Below are 21,514 nucleotides of genomic sequence, written 5' to 3'. Positions count from 1 at the left end.
TTCTTTTTCACTTACAGAAAAACAGTTCTGTGTTAGATTGGTTCTATGTTAGATGGGCAGCATGGTGGCTTAGTGGTTAGCAATTTTGCCTCACAGCGCTGGGGTTATGAGTTCAATTTCCGTCCATGGCCTTATCTGTGTTGAGTTTGTATGTTCTTCCCATGTTTGCGTGGGTTTCTTCCAGGGCTCCGGTTTCCTCCCATACTCCAAAAACATACTAATAGGTTAATTGGCTGCTATCAAAATTGTCCCTAGTCTCTCTCTCTGTCTGTGTATGTGTATATTAGGGAATATATACTGTAAGCTCCAATGGGGCAGGGACTGATGTGAATGAGTTCTCCATACAGCGCTGCGGAATCAGTGGCGCTATATAAATAAATTATGATGATTAATATTTATTCTATATATTATTTGAAAGAAAATAAAGTCTATTTATAGAAAATTACTGTTTAACAATGCAAATTAATTTGTATGCTATATAACTGAGTTCATATGTCTTTAAGATTTATGATCTGTTCTTTTGAGATAAAAAATACATAAATATAAAAATATTTTTATTGGGTTAAAACTGATTATATGATATTGAACTCCTGTATGGCAAGATCGTCAGGATAAATTTAATCTTCTGAGCGATATGTGTTTTATTTAAATATTTTAATAATTGTGTATTATGTGATTAAATTAAACACAGGTGAGAGGTGATTAACACACACACATCAAATTGGGAACAACTCACCCATAAATACATTGGGCCTGATTCATTAAGGACAGTTAAGCAAAAATAATGAGTAAGTTTTCTCCTGGACAAAACCATGTTACCAAGCAAGGGGTGCAAGTTAGTTATTATTTTGTAGCCACATATGCATCAAGCTGTGATGCACTGTGTGTTCTGACATCTTTCTAGCCAGCATTAACTATTTTAGAAATTCATTTTACAGTAGCTCTTCAGTGGGATTGGATCCGACGGGCTAACCTTCGCTCCCCGCTCCTATCAATGACAGTTAATGTTAAAAACCCTAGAGTGTCTGCTCTCCTCCAACAAAGATGGTTATAAGTGATTATGGAGTATATTTACTAAACAGCTTGTTTTGAAAAAATGGAGATGCTGCCTATAGCAACCAATAAGATTCTAGCTGTCATTTTGTAGAATGCACTAAACAAACAATAACTAGAATCTGGTGGTTGCTATAGCAAAAACATCTCCACTTTTTCAAACCCGCAGTTCAGTAAATATACCCAAATGTCACTGGTTGCCCTTTCTTGGACTATTTTTGGTAGGTGCTAACTACTGCATACTGGGAACACCCTACAAAACCTGCTGTTTTGGAGATGCTCTGTCCCAGTCATCTATCTATCACCATTTGGTCCTTGTCCTTGTCAAAGTCGGTCAGATCTTTACGCTTGACCCCTTTTTCTGCTTCCAAAACATCAACTTCAAGAACTGACTGTTCACTTGCTGCCTTAATATATCCCATCCCTTGGCAGGTGCCATTGTAACAAGATAATCACTGTTATTCACTTTACTTGTCAGTGGCTTTAATGTTGTGGCTGATCGGTGTGTATATGCCTCACGTATACAGCAGTATGGCTTCTTGGAATAAAATTATAGAATAAAACAGAAGTGTTGTAATTTTTTTTCATACTCTTTATTATAAGATTGTGTTTCTCTCTATCCACAGATGTTAAGACGCACAGCAGTAAATTTAACATTTCTGTAGGAGTAATATAATATAAACAATAAAGTGTAATCTTCACATCAAGAAAAAAAACCATAAAAAAATACTTATTTTTTGCAAACACTTTCTCTAAAAATTTGATAAAATGCATAACCTGCATTATGTCAAATGAAACTAACCTCAGGATATAATTGGACTATGTTATTTTATTTATTAGACAGTCATAGTTTTTGCTAAATTATATGTCTTGTGAGAATAATTCTCTTCTTTAGCATGTTATTGTCAATTACCTTGGTTATAGCAAGAAGGAGCACAAGCTATAGTGTTCCATGGCCATGGATTAAGGGGAGAATGCAGGCTATCTTGTGAAAGATTTGGGATTAGTTGTGTTTAGTTCAGAATATTCAAGATAATTCCAAAAGGAGTTCTTTGCCATGCTGCTCCATTCACAGCAATAAACTATAACAAACATAATACCAGTAATCCCTTTCTAGTCTTAGGGTACATACACATTTATGCAGTGTACATTTATTTTCTTGCTTTTGGCTTCTAATGTGAAAACACTTATTAACCATAGTTATCTTCTCTCCCGGAATGTCCAGGAGACTCCCGATTTACTGGGAGTCTTCCCGTACTCCAGTGAGAACAGGCAATTCTCCCGGATCCCAGACAGTCCTGTAAATTAAATGTAGGGGCGGGGCTTAGTGACGTGGTATAACGCGTCACCGTGCCCATGTCCCCTATTTTCTTGTTCAAAATAGTGATGCCCATTCAGGGGCGGGGCTAATGGCATGCTTTTCCGACCCCCGAGCCAACACACCCACCTTCCCCATCCCGGACCTCCCAGGAGACAAGTTGACTATGTTTTCAAGTATGTTATTAACACCATATTACAAAAATGAAATAATATCAATAATAAATTGCTATGCACACATTGTGGATTGTCATTCATCAAGCACAGCTAAATGCATTTAATAACTATGTGTTTCCTCACATTGTGAATAAAGTACAGAAACATACCTGTAATTGAATGTATGATTGCCAGAGAAAGCAAAAAGGTATAGTTCCCATATGTCCTTAATTTCCAGTAACAGTCCCAGGTTTTAAAGATCTATCCTTAATGTCACTGCTTTTTAATATTAGCCTATTGCACAGTGAAATTTCTCCCACTCTGCAAATAATATGCAGTGTTCACTATCTACTGGCGTTAATATTTCCTCAAGGTAAAAGCTCTTGGCTTTTTCGGCCCTCTGTCTTTATATGATATTGCTGACTTTTAATATATTTTTATATTTTGCAGTAGCAGGTACATTATTCCAGCTATATGCATATACCTGCACACAAGTGCACATACATGTATCCTTCCTAAACAATTAACATACTCAGAATTGTTATAGCATTAAAATATGGCTGTCTCATTAAAAGAAAGCAGAAAGAACTCTCACACCAATGTAAATGAGATGACTTCTGCGTTTCACCTAATTACCTTGGAATGTTTCTAAGAGTCTCTCTAAGCTTTGCTTGGTAATATATACTAATAAAGTCACAAACAATACCACTAGATAGTTGTGATTTCCATTGATGGAGTAAATTAATAACTTTAATAGGACAAACTAACAATTTGCAGCAGATAGAAAATACCTATTAAGGAATATATGTCTGTAATTATTCAGTTGTTTATAATTACTTTCCAGTGAGCAATTTCACATTTGCTCCTCTGTGAACAATTGATTTTTATAATTTTTATGTGCACTGTTTACTGCAGATTAAGAACTAGAACTTTGAATTTCACTTCATGTATACATATTCAATTTCACAGATGCAGTATAAAAGATGTATTCTCTTTTAAACCAACAACCCTGTATATACAAAGAAAGTAATGTCATAGATTTCATTCTGCAAGCTTGAAGGACACTCATTATTTAACATAATATTAGTGCTAGACTTTAATGTGTTGTATTTGTGAAATAATATTCCATTATCTGGATAAAACACACTGGGAAATTTTGAATTTTCTTTTGTGACTGGTGAATCAGTTTGTGAAGGTTACATTGAGGAAACATTTGGAATTTTTCTGAAAATATAAAATATAACTTAAAAGTTGCCCAATTGTGTATACACAATTAAGATGCAAGCAACCTTAAATCAAGTGCGTCTGGAGCAAATAAGTGTCAATCATTATAAGCAGCTCCAAAACTGTACCCCATCATGTGTAGGGGTAATTTGTGCTTGGTAAGGAATGTATTTCCTTACCATGTATTCCTCTTAAAAAACCTCAACGTTCTGGCAATAACAGAAACATGGCTCATGCAATCAGACACTGCCTCACCTGCAGCACTTCACATGGTTGCCTCCATCTCACCCACACCCCCAGACCTGGAGGCAGACAAGGAGGTCGGGTTGGACTTCTTCTCTCCCCATAGTGCATGTTCACAGTTCTACCAAATGTCCCATCACTCACGTTCACATTTTTTGAAGTACATGCTATTCGCATTTTTAATCCATTCTCTCTACGTGTTGCTGTGATCTATCGTCCCCCTGGAGCACACCAACAATTTATTGAGGATTTCTCTGCATGGCTCCCTCACTGCTTATCTTCAGACATCCACACCCTCATCCTGGGTGATTTCAACATCCCCATTGATAATAACCCACCTTCCAAAGCTACTTCCAAACTACTCTCTCTAACCTCCTCACTTGACCTCTCCCAGGGAATTGAATCTTCTACTCATCAGGATGGCCATTGCCTTGATCTTGTTTTCTCTAGACTGCTCAGTTTCTAATTTCCTTAACACACCCTTCCCCCTCTCAGATCATCACCTCATCAGCTACACACTCACCCCCACTGCTCTAACCTCTCTACTGTCTAACTCTACCAAGCCTCCTCATACCTGCAGAAATCTTAATTGTATTAATCTTCAACAATTCTCCACCTCTCTCCAACACCTTTTCTCCCCTATCTCTACATTCTCCTCCCCTGAGATGGCAGTACCTCATTTTCACCAAACCTTAGCAACAGCCCTTGATCAAGTGGCTCCAGCGACACTACATACTACATGTCGACTTCGATGTTAGCCGTGGCAGACTACAGAAACACAAAATCTTCAAAAACTTTCCCGTAAAGCAGAACGTCACTTGCGTAAATCTTGCAGCTCTAATAACTTCTTCACATATACTTCTATCTCCCGCTCCTATCGAAATGCTCTGGACACTGCAAAACAAATATACTTCCAAACGCCTTTTTAACACACTTAAATCTCTTCTCAATCCTCCCACCCCAAACCCTCCATCTACTATCAGTGCCCAGGATCTTGTTTCCTACTTCAAGGACAAGATTAATAAGATCAGAGTAGAAATGGTCTCTTCTCTCTCAACAAGCAATCAGCTCAATTCCTTCCCACTACCCTCTGACACCCTTTCTTCATTTGACCCCACAAATGAAGAGGAAATTTCTACACTCTGCTTATCTTCCTACTCTACATCCTGTCCTCTTGATCCTATCCCCTCGCAAATTGGTAGATCCCTGTCTCCTGTGCTCAGTTCACCTGTAACTAAAATCTGTAATCTCTCGCTCTCTACTGGCATCTTTCCATCACTATACAAGCACACAGTGATTACTCCTATTCTAAAAAAACAAGATTCCGACCCAAACTCTCTCTCAAATTACCGTCCCATCTCTCAGCTCCCCTGCCCCTTCAAGCTTCTAGAAAGACTTGCCTACACTCGCCTCACACGCTTCCTTTCCGCAAACAACCTGTTGTATCCTCTTCAGTCTGACTTTCGTTCTCAACACTCCACAGAGACTGTGTTGACTAAGGTTGTCAATGATCTGATCACTGCTAAAACTAAACACCATTACTCTCTCCTATTTCTCCTGGGTCTCTCGGCTGCAATTGACGCTGTTGACCACTCTCTTCTCATACAAAAGCTGCAATCCCTAGGTCTTCAAGACACTGTTCTATCCTGGTTCTCATCCTACTTTTCTAATCGCCCTTCCACTGTTAAATTCTCTGGGGCCACCTCTGCTCTACTTCCTTTATCAGTTGGAGTACCGCAAGGCTCAGTCCTAGGTCCTTTATCTATACCGCTTCTCTTGGAAATCTAATAAGTTCCTTTGGATTTCAGCATAATATCTATGCAAATGATACCCAAATTTATCTAACCTCTCCTGATCTCTCGACATCTGTGTTGTCCCGTGTAACTGACTGTCTTTCTGCCATTTCATCTTGGATGTCCTCTCGCCAACTCATACTTAATCTTTCTAAAACAGAATTAATAATTTTCCCACCCACCAACAAGAGCATACCTGACATTTCTATCTCTGTTGATAACATGACCATAAATCCCAACCCACAAGCTCGCTGCCTGGGTGTAATCCTTGACTCACACCTATCCTTTGTTCTCCACATTGACTCTATATCTAAATAATGTTACATACATCAAAAAATATTTCCAGAATTTGTACATATCTCACACAAGACTCTGCAAAAACCATAATTCATGCACTTATCATCTCTCGCATGGACTATTGCAATTCCCTCCTTACTATACAGGAGGACATGATAATGTCTTTTCTTTACAAATATTTCTGAGTTGTAAACGTGAAAAGCCAGAAAGAATAATATAATGTACAGTGTCAGAAACTAATACATTTAGCTCTTCATTACAACTATCAAAAGGAATGAAAGGTAGGGGCACATACTTACGTCTAAACAATCACTAACACAGAAATTAATGTCTGAAAAAATTTGATTTTCATAATGATCAGTTCTTGTTGTGCTGTATCTCATACATATCTTGATGTCTTCTTATCCCATGTAGGCATTTTCTCTTGGACTTAGTGATACTCAGCTTTACACATGGACAGATGGTCTGAGAAGGAAGGACTGGCATGACTATGACAGCATTCAGAAAGAGACGCTGCGCTCAGGTAGGAAAATACATCACCTTTTTATAAAAGGGGAATAATTCTCGGTCTATAAAGCACTATATATATATATATATATATATATATATATATATATATATATATATATATGCATTTTCATTTAATATGACATTATATTTAGTTTAATATGACATTATATATCTTGTATAATTGGTGCATTCTGGTGTTCAAATATTATTTATAGAAATGTTATACTGTATCTCTATCTCTGCTATATATACATGTGTGTATATATAGCAGATATTAGTGGCCAACAAGAAATATTTTCTAAAACAAGAAATTTAAAGGTGAAGCTGAAAACAAAATCTTTGAATCTTTGCCTGTCATGGTATTTTCTGCTTTAATCTACTGTACCATGGCAAATGTCTGTCTGAAAGCTGCCAAATGAACTTTATAGATCTTTGTCAGTTTGAAGGAAAAACAAAATGAATGTGAAAGTCAGTTTTCCTTTTGAAGATCCAGCTTACTTCCATTTCACATTGAGACTATAATAATCCTGTCTCAAATGTGACAGATAGTGAATATATAATATTCTAAGGCATAATTTAATACACAATGTAACCTTGTAGTTTTATACTAGAAACAAATGCAGCCCACCAGGTAGTTACATTGTGCTACCTGTAGTGTGGATGTGGTAATAGTGTCTTCAATTGCAGCAGGAGATTCCCATTGAGATATTATCTGTCAGAAACTGGTATACAGAAAAGGCTACATTCATATTGCAATAAAGATACCCATATTAAATGGCAACTCCAAAAAAATGAAATTAATGTTAAATCATCCTGTATAACAATGGGGGCCCCCATAAACTGGGAAGTTAAAATAAAATGTCCATATGTAGATTAACATGGTAGCTGATGGAGCAGAAACATTTCTTCTTCAAGGAGCGCGACTTCTCATCAGTGCATATTTCATTTGGCTTTCATATCTGGATATGGAAGATCCAAACACTGACCACTGACTGGTGACCACAGAAGTGGTTGCTCCATGTTGCTGAGTTCATTCAACAATGAACGTCCCACAGCTGCTCTTCCCTCCCAGCATCTCCATGTCATTTAGGTTGCAGGCTCTTTCAGGGCTATGCTATGCTATACTTTAATAGTCCTGGACACACTAGACAGTGTGAATGTGTCAGAAGGATGTTCACAGTGTCTCAAGTTTGGCTGGTGTAGGGCAACTGACAAGGGAGTGGATCAGAAAAGTGAGAGGCTGCTGTGGGGGAACCTCTGTATATTATTCGGACACAAATTGGGGTGGTTGGATATATCACAGGTTATTGGGAATGCTATCAAGGGGTATATGACTGACAGTGGAGGAAACTGAAAGAGTGTTTCTCTGTGCAGTAAATGGTTAACAATTAGATTTGGCTATATCTATGTAAATATGTAAAATACGTCTTGCAGTGGGAGTATACCTACAATATATAAATATATACATGGCGATCAGCATATTTCTATGCGATATATGAGTAGCAAAGCAGTTATCTCTGTGACAACTGCACACATTGTTTAAAGGATGGATCCTTATGTTTCCAGCCACGGAAATGGTATACTTGTCCTCAAATCCTGTGATTTTTAGTGGATTGGACCTACTAGCCATTAATTCGCCATTCTCTTTGTTGGGTTGTCATATAAGAAATGAATGCTAGGCGCTGTGGCTTATCCAGTCAGTGTCTGTCTGACAACCCTATAGAGTGAAATTTGTACTCAAAATTCTTTGAGCTGTCATGTCTGGTGAAGGAATTATTAATTTTGTACACATTGGTGGCTTTCTCTGAAACTGTGGAAGCCCTAACCATGGCAATTTCCATACGTTGACTGCATTTTATATGTGATTGACTGTATTTTGCTCTCATTTATTGTACTAATGGAAAATTTCAGTTTTTTTATTTATAGGTAAAGAGTTTAGCATTTGATGTTTTTGCTTCTTCTTGGCAAAATGATAAAAAAGTTGTGATCAAGAAAATATATTGTTGAATTTTATATTGAGAAATATAAAGCAAAAACATACCACGGTACAGAGTCCTAAAAGGCGTTTTTGGCTTTGCTCTTATGCCTTTATTGAGTCCCTAGATGTAACAAATGCAATCATCAATTTTGTTATTTAATATAGTTATTCCTTATATAATGCTATTTTATGATATTTAAAGGTAATTGTCTGGTTAAATACACATATCTAGGCATCTATATAAACCATAAACCAATCTAAAATATTTTCTGCTTCCTAAAGAAAAAATCCAAATATAAATAAAAAATAAAGCAAAATTCAAATAACATATAAAATAATAGGGTATACAGTTGCATGGATGTAAGTTATCTAGTGGCCAGTAATCTCTCTGTTTGTTTTGATGCTCACTTTTCTTTTTAATCCTGGACTATTTCCCAAGACCCCAGTTCAATACAGATATCATCATTTATATCTGAGGTCAAATCTAATTCCCAGTACAGGGTTTTTGTAATCTTCTATCTACCATTCCACCAAAGGCAAGCTTTCTATCTGTTTTGTTAGGATTAGAGTTGTCACTGCTAATTAAAGTCACATCAGTTTTATTACCTGCAGTTCTTCGATTGGAAAGACTGTGTCCTAAAGCAAAAAAAGTCAATGACAAAATAAACAAATGACAAATGACAATAATGTTTACATTTATGCATGCCATTTTGGCTAGCATTGTGTGTAGTTTGTATTGTGTTGCTAAATACACATGTTTATATATGTGTAGTACATAGGATAATTCAACCTGCTTTACACATTGAAACCATAATATTTCTGCAATTCCAAATGAAGATTATTCTTGCTTTATTCTTTGTTCTCCTTTGAGTTAAGATTACTCAGTGAGCTGGAAAAAACAAGGGAGTTCATACACAATGCAGATTGTATTCCACTGGGAAATGAGTTGAGACGAAAATCCACACAGCATGAACGCAAATCCCCATTGTTTTGTTTTCTGTTTGTTAGGGGACTGCAGTTCCCAACAGTGAAAAAAAATCACTAAATTACCTCATATGCTATAATAGCAGATGCAGTCTTAATTAATTCTGTTCAATGCAAGTCTCAGAAAATAGATTGGAAAAATCTTGCTAATTAATTCTTGAACTGAAGTTGATGCATTTGACCAATATATAGAGACCTCTTGCTAATGTGGTTTAACTACATTAATTAAGGGTCATTTATAACACACTAATTATAAATTGTAGGAAGGTTTTTACATTATAATTAAGAATCCACATAGCACAAATAAATAGCTATGAATTCCTAAGTGCCTGCACAGAATTTTTGTACAATAGTGGGAGACTTTTTATATTGTATATATTGTCTATTTATATGGTGTAGATAGAGTTAGCATACCACAGATTGGGGCAGATTCAATTCAGCACAAGGTGCCACAGAACATCGAGGCGATGTTTGGATGCACAACTGGCACCTATTACAGTAAGGAATCTCTGCTCACATTTCTGCATACTTCTGTGGGATGAGAGGAAAACTTAGTTTCCATGGACTGTTCCTGAGACAGTGCGCTGACTTGAATCTTTCCCCATAGAAGGACCTATGTAGAATTGCACAAATGACTGCTATATTTCCCTAAAATATGCATTTCAGTATGGCACATGTGTACCAAAATGTGTACGTATATGCCCATATGCAGAATATGACACAGCTTGCACTTATAAGTTCTCACGAGTGAAGAGGTGGAATGGGGGGGGGGGGTGGAAGGTGTATGCAAGTATATGACGAGTACTCTAAGAGCATATTTACGTAACTGTGACTGAAGTAGACCTGGGCACAGCTGCATATACATCCATCAGCAGGTATACCTTTTGCAAGTGCTGGAAGGCTGGTGCAGCGAGAAACAATGATGACGTCGATGGCGCTGATCTAGCCACTTTTGGTTGGGTGTGGATTGAAAACAACAGCTGATAGCACTTAATTCTTTAGTGTGGCTGCTATATTATTTGATGTTGCAGCCTTCTTTACTAAATATTCCCATTTGGGCTCTCCCTGGTAAAGACATTTCCATTTCATTTTTAAAGGGAGATGTTTGGGGTTATTTTAATTTAATTTTATTTGAATTTGTGTTTGTAATTATTTATATTTTATATAGTAAATGTGACATTCATTAATAAAACACTATTCTCTTTTGTGTGTATGACATTGCATTACATTATTAGATTGTGTACAAATAGAGTATTTTGTGGATTTCACATTTACTATGAACACTGTCAAGCCACATCTCTATACTATCCCTATGCTGTCACGTGTGTAGACACTTGTTACTCCTGATGCAAACCTGTCATATATGCTAGTGATGTACAGCTGTACACATTGTGGGATGCAATATAAGAACATATGTACAGTGTCGGACTGGGGCATGAAGGGCCCACCGGGGGAATTCAGTGATAGGGGCCCACTATATTGGGGTGTGGCCAACTTTAGGAGTGGGTGTGGCCAGTAAAGGGGGTGTGGTCAGGCTATGGAGGACAACTTATAGCACTATTTTAAATGTGCACCTTTTGCATTAGACCCTGCCCATTCTACTGGTAGGGAACTAAATGGGACCCATTAATAAAACACTTGTGGTTTGGAAGAAACTCCAGTACCAGCTCCTGTCGTCTCCTAATGCACCAAGACAGTTACTTATGATAAGTGCATCATTTGGTTACCTCCAACCCTCGCCTCATATGTTGTTATTGCCCATCATGTATTGAGCTTATTAAAAGCCATTACAAGGGCTACACAAACCAAATAATAACATCATCAATTAGAAGACATAAACTGCACAATTAATTTTTTAGTACAATGGTTACCAACCTGTTGTTGCTGTGACATGTCCTGGAATAAAAGTCAATTCATAAAAAAACAAGTGATTGTAATTCTCAACTAATCTCAGTGAAATCCATCTAATTTCATTTTAAATACGGTTGATATATGCCTATAATACTTTCACTATATCACCCCTAAATTCTAAACAGGACAACCATCAAAAAGAATGCACAATAGGCAAAAGGAAAAATATATAAATATAATTATGTTCTCCTATGCATGTGCCTTTCTACACTAACATACAATATAGACCAACATATTATACAACCCTGAATGATTATATTTTCAACTGGATGCAATTGGAATACTAGACTACATGAAAAGCACCCTTCATTTGCCAGATCTTGTATACACAGTCTGATTATTAAAATGACTCTTTGTTATAATTATTTTTTAAGGACTCTTACAGAATATGCCACTCGTCAAAGACCATACACACAGCATCAGTGCTACTACGGTTGCGTACTTCACCAATGAATGCTTGTTGAGAAGGGAAATTTTAAAAAACAAAAAAATGAACAGAATACAGCCCATCCAAAGCCTGTCACATTTATTCCATATATGCTGGTATGCTGCCAGTGTTGTATGAAAGAGAATATAAATATCAAAGGACGGGCGCAAATGGGGGAAGGGTAAAGAAACACAAGGATTGGGTCAATGAATAAGTCAAGGGGAAAACGGTCCCAAAGTCATTAAAGGATGTTGGTCTTCTAGTTCCACCTATACCGATGTCCCAGATGGTAAACTTACATCAATGTGACCTTTTCTATTCCATACAGTATTTGAATAATGTGTCCTCTTGCTTCAAAAAGCACCACCACGATGTACTTTTACTCCCCTCTAAACCTGTTTCTTCTCCTCACCAGAGTGCACATATGGGAGACCAGGGAGAGAACAGAGAAAGATCTCATGGTGTTTTACGTTCTCTATTTATTAAGTTAAAACATGGGGTTAAAAACACTCACATTTTGTATGTTAAAAAGGTATCTTTCAGTCCATATGTTTCCTCGATCAAACGGCAGTATCCAGCTTCTGTATCCCAGCCACGATCAAACTGGCTGGGCTTCAGATAACCCGGGGAAACTCTGCAGCGTCAGAGGGGGCGTGGTCTATTGCGTCCAGTGTTGCATGAACCTATGATGACCAAACTGACCTTGGATCAGTATGTTGATATCAGGACGTCCTCCTCCCCTGCTCAAACTGCTGAAAAACACACTACCGCGCCTGGGCTCTCTGCATCTGCGCGGTAGTGTGGTTACAGGAGATGTGACCGCCGCCGCCATCTAAACAAAGTTCAACATCAAGCTCCGCCCTAACAACGGAGGGGGCGGAGCTTCAACCCCGCTGGGCCTACCGGTGGATTGACCGGCTGTCCGGCGGGCCAGTCCGAGGCTGCATATGTATGTAAATGCGCTTTTTCATGCATGTGTGTTTTCCTGCTTACATTTTTTGCACAATCTTTACATGAGCCCCATTGTCTGTATATTTTTTTTTCTCTGTTTAAAGTTCAACATATTAACATACATTAAATCTGTTTGGGAGTTTCACAACTTAAATTCCAAGTATAAATCACAATGGAAGAAATATAAATAAAGAGAATATTATACAGTTTTAAGCACAATTACTAGGTATAAATGTATTGTAAATGGTGCTTCTAGACAATTACTGTGCAACCCATGCACTTTAAGTCTATTAAAGTATTTAAAGATAAAATCATACCTTTCATTATAACAGTACTCTTCGGGAAACAAAGTGACAGTTGACGCTAGACTAATAAAATGCTTAACAGTTTATGCTCTCACAAAATAATCAGTCCCCCTCTTTACATCCCTTCTTACCAATCTACTACTAATAATAAAACATACAAAACAGAGTTGGAAAATAAAGTACTTATTAAAATAGAAACATTGTATGGCGGAGGAGAAAATGATATGTAGTGCAGGATCAATGCTCCTAAATTCACAGTGAGGGTCATTTACCCTCTTGATATCAATACATCTCACCAGGGTGCATCGATATCCTTAAACTTGGGTGTCCTTTATCCCAAGCACATGAGAACCTGTATCCCTTCTGGGCTGATGGAACGCAACCAACAAACTCGCACCCTAGGGCAGTGCATGCACCAAAACCAAAGCTGACTCTTCAAAGGGAGACCATTACATAAATAAAGCTATTGTGTGCCCACAAGCATAGGATGCCAACCACTTAATATTTTTTGGCCACGTCTGGTTCACTTAAGATCCAAGGCCCGCCACCACCCCTAAACTCAAACTTGCTAAACTCCCATAAATCTGCCCAATGAACAAACCCATACCTCTCCATTTCTTGGCACCAACAGTCAGTAAGGCCCACTTGTAGAGGAAAAATTAGGTCAAATCCCTTTGAGCCCTTGCTTCCAAAAGTAACAAGTGACCAAAGCCGTGTGCCACCCGAGATCAGAAAAAGCAGAAATTTAAAACAGAATTTCAGTATAGAAGAGAACGACCCCAAACATCTCTTAAAAGTATTTGACTTCCATCTGTCCAACTGCTGGATGCAGTGTATTGACACGCCATCTACAGCTGGCCCTATACAAAATGAATATGTGTCAAACAACCCATTATCCCAACCTATTAAGTCTAACTTTCTATTAAAGTTAATCATAAACTTGTATTTCATTAGGGGTGTCCCATCATAGTGTACCAACCAGGCGTGTCCAGTAGGGGAGTGAACACGGGCAAATTCAATAACAATTTTAACTGGGTAAACCGATCAATTACTCCTGGAAGACAAAGTAACCCATCACCCTTGGATCAGTCTTGGACTTGCGCAATTTGCAGATCACAGAGGCAATAAAAATGTGCTTAGCTAATATGCTCGTGGACGGAACCTATCTAGAAGAGGCTATCAAAAAACAACAACATAACAAATGCTTTGCTAAACAAACATTAAAAAGCGTCATGCAGAATTACTTCAACAGCCCCCAGCATGTCCCTCAACATAGTTGGGCTAACAGGCCTCCTCTGATCAGACAGGACAGCTCCCGCAACCAGTGCTTCAAGGCTTTTCTGATGAGAAAACTGAGAGACACATCCGTAGAATAACCCACTCCCACCAGGCCATCTGATACTTCCTCAGGGTATTAGGGACAAGCGATAACTCCGCCAAACCTTCTATGCTGGCTTGACAATGCAGGCCTTATCAAGTGCAAGAGCCCTAAACTTATCCAGAACCCTTGCTACAAGGCATCAGCCAGCCCATTATCTACTCCAGGAATGTGCCTGGCTCACTTCAAGGAAAGAACTAAAGCATTTGGAAAACGAGAAGGAAACGGCACATTCCATGGGGAGGCACTTATCTACATAGAAAATATTGGCCAACTTCAAATCCATGAACAGGGTTCGATATTCACTTTCGCCAGCAAGGCCCCCCTACCAAAACCCTTAACTATCTCCAAGACAGACTTGAACAATTGATAAGACACACTATGGCATCGGTCTGGGATAGCATCATTAAACGACTCACCCGGCAGGATTTACATGTGTTGTAACTTTCCTTTCGCCTTCTTAGGAACCACCCCTATGGGGGAAATGGCAAAATGCAGAAAAGGCAGATCCAAAAAAGAGACACACATATGCCCCAAAGAGACCTTCCTGCTAACCTTTTCTGTCGGCACACCAGGAAACTTAAATGCCCTTTTTGAATTTGTAACAGATGAGGTCCAAACAAACCCTGTGATCGGCAAGAAATAACCAAAACACAAAAATTCAGCACCCAACCTTATTCATGTACTGGTCAAGCCGTCTAGCTAGTCTGCCCAGCAAAATCGGGAAATCTGCTTTACTGAGTGATTACAACGGGATGGCTCTTGGCCGGACCAAATTGGACGATTTTATCACAGGACTTGGTGGCATTATCTCCACCAAACTGCAGACATCTGTACAAGAACTTGCACACCATCCCTCTGAAACAGCGGATGCTAGTGAGGGGATAGAATTTATCGCTCTGAGGAAATGGCGTGACAGGCTTCCCGCACATAGCTCCCTTACAATCTGTGGAACCCAAGGCATCAACCCTACTTTCCTTATAAGCCTTTAACCAGACCTCAACATCTTTGAAGCCGAAAAGAAGACTAAGGGCTAGATTTTACTTAGCTGCGGGTTTGAAAAAGTGGGGATGTTGTCTATAGCAACCAATCAGATTCTAGCTTTCATTTATTTAGTACTTTCTACAAAATGAAAGCTAGATTCTGATTGGTTGCTATAGGCAACATCCCCACTTTTTCAAACCCACAGTTTAGTAAATCTAGCCCTAAGTTGTTCATCATGCTTAGCCCGAAATTCCACTTCGTTACCCAGTCTCGGGCTTAGACATTATGTACATGCCATGGATCATGTGGATACATTTAAACACATCCATGTACTTGTGAGGCTTGGTTTCTTAATATCAGGCCACAAAAAAATATACTCCAATCCACCAGTCATGTTAAGTCTTCTAACTGGGTTCCCTACTGCCCCCACTAGCATGCGCCATGGACACTAGTGTCATAGCCTTTTCCGTAATGGCAAATATGTCAACCTAACGAGACTTGTAGATCTTACCCTGCACGGAGAGATGCACCCTACTAAAAATGGCCCTACTAGCACAGTGCACAAGTTAGCATCCAGTAATCCTGTGACACTCCCACCCCCCCCCAAACACAACTGGCAAAATTCCCCCATCACTCCCCTGGGCCATTTCACGCAATAAAATGCTTGCACAAACTTTTAATGACCTTGTTGGTGCACGCACCGGACCCCTATCAATCCTCGCTAGAACCGAGCCAATTGAAGATTTCAGGTAGCACATCAGCAACAGAAATCAAATCATCCTCACTTATCTGGACAGAGCCATCCTCGGTAAGCAGATGTCAGTATCCAGTCCACACACGACAGACCAGCCCAGTTCCATTGGTAATACTAGTCAGCGCCCTAATCCTGAACTGTGGTAACACCTGCTAGAGGAGGAGTGTTAGCACAAAGGTCAGGGGAAATCATAACACCACTCATCAACGTGGATGACTTAGAAAAAGGGGTTAGGGAAACCTCCTTCCTTTGGGATATAGCGAGGGTGACCACAGAGCATGGCCCGAGCACCGATTGCGGCATGTAGCACCAGCAGGGCAGAGTGGACAGAGTCTATGGCAAACCTCCTTGGAGGCAGAGTGCAGGGAGAAACCCCTGCTCCTGAATCGACCTCGCCCACCAACAAAGTCCAAACCAGGGGGGTGCCACTGTTTGGTGTGGAGGTATCAGCGCCATGTTCACTGCCAGCTATATATGCCCAGTTACCATGCATGGCCGGGGGTGTATTGGGAGGGCACACCTTGCTACCTGCCCCTTGTGTACATTATGGGGGGGCTTCTCTATGCCCCCCAGACCATGTTGTTGGCCACACTTGATGCACTATGCCATATTCAGCAGATGTGCGGCAGCTGGGGGGGCTGCTCTATTCCCCACAGCCATCCCAAAAGGGCTTCATCAACCAGCTCCCTGAAATAATGTGACCTGAGAGGGGAACAGAGGGGACTGCACCATACTCGTGGCAAAAACCATGGGTATGGCCCTGCAGTATGGCTAACATACATACTATCCGCAGGGCAAACTAAATGGCTGCTGGAGCTAAACACAGTGGGGGGAGATTACTTTGCCGAAATGAAGGCATGGGGCACGGCTAGTATTCTGAATCAGCAGCACTGGCCATGACTTCCCCGCCGCTTGGGCTGTGCCAGCATGCCGAGAGGAGGAAAGCAGAATGGCGGCTGCGGGGAGGGAATCCAGGCCAGGTAAGTACTGAGAAGTTGTGGGTGGTAGTGTACAAGTATGCCAAGTCCATTGGACCAAACATGGTACAAGGCACTCAGAAAATGGAATGACTGGGCAGTGATGAAAGGTGGTGGTGGTAGGATGGGGAATGTATGGCGAGATAAAAAGCAGACAGGCAAGTAAGAGGATGGACGGTGAAAGAGGGGAAGGAAAAAAATGAAAGATGAAAATGAGACAGCAAAAGTCAGGGGGTATGATAGAAAGAGAGAACAATAAAAGGACTAGAAGGAAAGAAAAGGTAAGCACAAGAAAACACAGACATTGTGCTAAGGGAAATTACCCAGTACTTATCTTGCAACTTGTCTTGCAGACTAGAGGCATAACACCATCAGCAAGGGAAATTTATAATTTGGTATAAGTGACCTCCCACAGTGACACAGCAATGGGTGTTTCCAAGGCTCACTTTGATTGCTTACTTTAACCCCTTTGAGACAAATAAAGTTACACACACACACACACACACACACACACACACACACACACCCCGAGCTTAATTTATCCCTCAGTTTTAATAGTATACGTGTGCTTAACCAGATACTCAATGTTTTAGTAAACATGGTTATTGAAATACTCTATTTTTTTGGTTTGCTTGATATTTACAGGGATTAGAATTTATTTTCTTTATGTTATTTTCATTGGTAGGGAATACAGATAACTGGAACACACGTGTAACCTGAGTATTTGAGTAGTCTATAAATGCCACCTTTGAAGTTTTCTTTTGGGTGACAGATGCAGTAAACAGTTGGTTAAGCTAATTCACATTAAACTTGATAATACAGGTGTATCATGTATATGATTTGTGAGTTTAAACAGACTGAGATAAAGATTTCCAGGGGCAGAATCCTGACTGTTGTTTTGAACCAGGGCATCTAACAATTGCTGAATTTCATTTCCACTTGGCTGCCTGGCTATCTAGACCTTGGTGAACTACAACCCCATAAGGGCTTGTTTGCTAAATAAATGATTATAATGCCATACTTTTGTATATTAAAGGGTTAGGGTAACAGATAAGAAAATACTGCACACTCTGGTGGATGGGGACAGTGCAAACATGAACTCAAATTCTGTTGTTTCAAAGAAAATGTAAAAAATGGATGCCATAGTGGGTATAGAAAGCATGTATAGACTATGAAAACTATGATATAAACAAGGTAAAATGAAAATTCCAACTGATACTCACAATATAATGTACTGTGCAGACATATCCAGGGCTGAAAATATCATGGAACTGGTCTTAAAAAACATCATATTGTCCCTCAAAATTAGTTTTCTGTAAATTAAACACTATCCTGGAAAAGGATTGTACTCATGCCATGAATTAGATTGGAATCGGACAGATCACTTTATTTTTTCTTAAAATAATATAAAATAATCAAGGCCTGTGCATAGAAATGTATTGTTAGAAATGGAGCAGACAGACAGCATTATTACTGAAATGAATTATAAAAGGAATTTTTGTATTATGAATAGTGGTTACATTGACCTATTCTTTTTGTGATGTTGCCAAAAGTACATATTGGGTTTTGCATATTTATTGATGGTCCAGATGACACTGGAGTACAGTCTCACAGTGCAAGAAACGTTTTATAAAATGGCCCAGCACTATATTAAAAAGCAATTGATTTGTTTCCATTGAAATGCCTGTTAGTATTTTAAAAGGAACCCTTTTAAAAAGTCTTGGATCGAACATAATGGAGCTTAAGTGATTAGTTAAGGGAACATAATATGATGATTTATAGTAACTGTAATCAGGCGTGCAAATTGGAAGACATTAGCTTACTGTTCATTTTCTGTATAGGGGCAGGGGTGGAGCAAAACGCACATTCTCCTTCCTGTAAATGTGTGTTCTATATACTTCTTTTATGATAATGAAGACAGTTTAATTCAATACCAATTAGCAATCAGCATTAGTTTCTATGTGCCACTTATCAGCATATTTATGGAATGACACCAACATTGGACTGGATAACTTAAACGCAGAGCTTAGACACTGCAGCACGAGCCATGAAATCAACCAGTTGTATAAAGAATGCTCAGTAAAATTTAAGGCTCTAGAAGATTTTTAAAACACGGACACCTGTCTCATATTGCATTCAAATAAAGGGTCATAGTCTGAAAATTTGTGATAAAGAAAACTGTTTTAAAAATGCATAAGAGGAATATGATGCCTGAACATGGTGTCTTGGTGTCTGTGACTATTTGTAGTCACCGGAGTAATATAAAAATACATATTTCTCAGGCTTATTTGAACTTGAAAGTTGACTGATACTGTTGCACCTACAGTTATTTGATTATTTGTAGTGCATAACTGTAAAAGTGGAGGAAAGTGAAATTAAAACTGTTACTCTATTATTTGTCACATACATACAGATAGGTTTAGTAACTCTTTACTAATTTTTCTTTTATTAAATATATTTTTGTCCTTAATGGATATACCAAGTGTGTGTGAGACCAAGCAAAATTACCAGTGAATCATAAATTACCCCAATTCCTCACGCACATCACCAAACATAGGTAGTAGACAACATACCCTATGTATTGGCTGCCTTTCTCTCCCAGTAGCTGGGTCATCCAAGGTCATAGGGAAATTCAAATTGCATGTTGCAGGAGAAGCTGCATGGCAGGCAACAACTATTTGAACAAGTTACATCTAATAAAGCGACCTGCATTTAAAATTCTCCTGGAAAAATCACTTAAATTCATCTCTGCTTACTCTGATGTGACTGTCCGAAAGCATATAGCAGTGTGGAGGTAACAATAGCAATGTCCCCTATGAGTAATTGAATGCTGTATATGTCAAAAGATTTTTTTGTGCAGTTCTTCTAAATAGTAGTTGAAATTTGTGTGCTCTGTTTGAGGCAAAACCTGCAAGTGAGTTTGATGCAGTTATTACAATATAATGTTTAATGATGTTGACAATAATAATCATCATCACAAAATGATGCTTGTTTCTAACGTCCAGCAAAGCCAGAGCGGTAGAGGCTAGTAGCCAAACTTAGTCAATGCCTCCTTACAGACAGTTTAGGAAAATGACGGAAGACTGAAATCTTATCTAAATTGTGTCTTCTACCATCATTCCACTTCCCAGTTTTCTACATGATGGGGTGGGTTTTTCCGATACATTTGCGACAGTGACTATAGCTGTAAAAAAAATTCTGATTACTCTAAGCCCAACATGAAAGAAATAGACTTACTATAAAACACCCAGACAACATTTCCGTCAGGCGTCATATAAAATCCGAATACAGAAAATGAAATCAGTGGGGATTGTCATCACTTAAATTGGCCTCAGTGAGATTGTCGGTTTTAAGGGGGCAATGGCAAGACCCGGCACATAACCCTATCCCTAACCCTAACTCTAACCCTATCCCTAACCCTAACCCTAACCCTAACCCTAACCCAAACCCTTACGTTAGAGGTTAGAGGCAGCAGGACCTGGAATTGCCCACTTAAAACCGGCAATCTCACTGTGGCCATTTTAAATGACGTGAATCCCCAGTGCCTGCATTTTCTGTATTCAGAATTTATATGAGGTCTGTCGGAAAGGTTGTTTGGGTGTTTTATGGTAAGTCCTATTTCTTTGATATTGGGCTTAGAGTAATCGGAATTTTTTGTACCTATTTTCACTGTCGGAAATGTCTCAATCGGAATAATCACTACCACCGTTTCTACTGTACAAAGGAAACAACTGGACCAAATTCACCTACGTTACAGGACCTGACAATTTTATAAAAAAATTCGGGATAATCACTCTCATAATTAATTTAAGCCATGAATGAGTCTAAATCAAGCAGTGTTTTAGGAAAAAAATGGAAAATTGTTAGGAGGTTGGAGTTTGATATAACATTTGCACTTTGTCATGGTGCTCATTTCAAGATTTTTCTGCCTCTGTCACATATAGGCACACTTCTAAATTACAGAGGAGAGTGCAGGACAGGCATACACTTTGAAAGGTACTGGATGGACCATCTATGTACACCAGTTCAAAGTCACGGTGTTTCATGATGGCACTAAGTGTGTTTCGTAAATGACCTTCACTAACACATTTTTTCTGACATATTTCCTTTTCTTATTGTATAAAACACTGAAAGTGTTTCTTGTCAATGCACAAGCACTAACTCCACTTCAGATGCAGCAAAATGTTCCTATTTTAAACTAGTATTTTAATATATAAACACTATAACAATAAATGCTCTTTGTGCTTCTACATTGAGATAGGTTACTGTGGT

At 38.9% G+C, this 21,514-nt stretch overlaps 1 protein-coding gene across 1 annotated transcript in view; it reads left to right on the top strand.

The window, feature by feature from the left end:
• The window catches only part of GALNTL6 (polypeptide N-acetylgalactosaminyltransferase like 6), a 1,017,111-nt gene that overhangs the window by 239,195 nt on the left and 756,402 nt on the right, over nucleotides 1-21,514 (top strand). The window contains exon 2 of the mRNA XM_075197705.1: nucleotides 6,498-6,606. Coding sequence (XP_075053806.1) covers nucleotides 6,498-6,606 — 109 coding nt within the window. The remainder of the gene's footprint in view (nucleotides 1-6,497; nucleotides 6,607-21,514) is intronic.

The sequence above is a fragment of the Mixophyes fleayi genome, chromosome 1, assembly GCF_038048845.1.
Source record: "Mixophyes fleayi isolate aMixFle1 chromosome 1, aMixFle1.hap1, whole genome shotgun sequence".
Lineage (NCBI taxonomy): Eukaryota > Metazoa > Chordata > Amphibia > Anura > Limnodynastidae > Mixophyes > Mixophyes fleayi.
The sequence above is the reverse complement of the archived record's forward strand: the minus strand, read 5'-3'. Positions and strand labels throughout refer to the sequence as shown.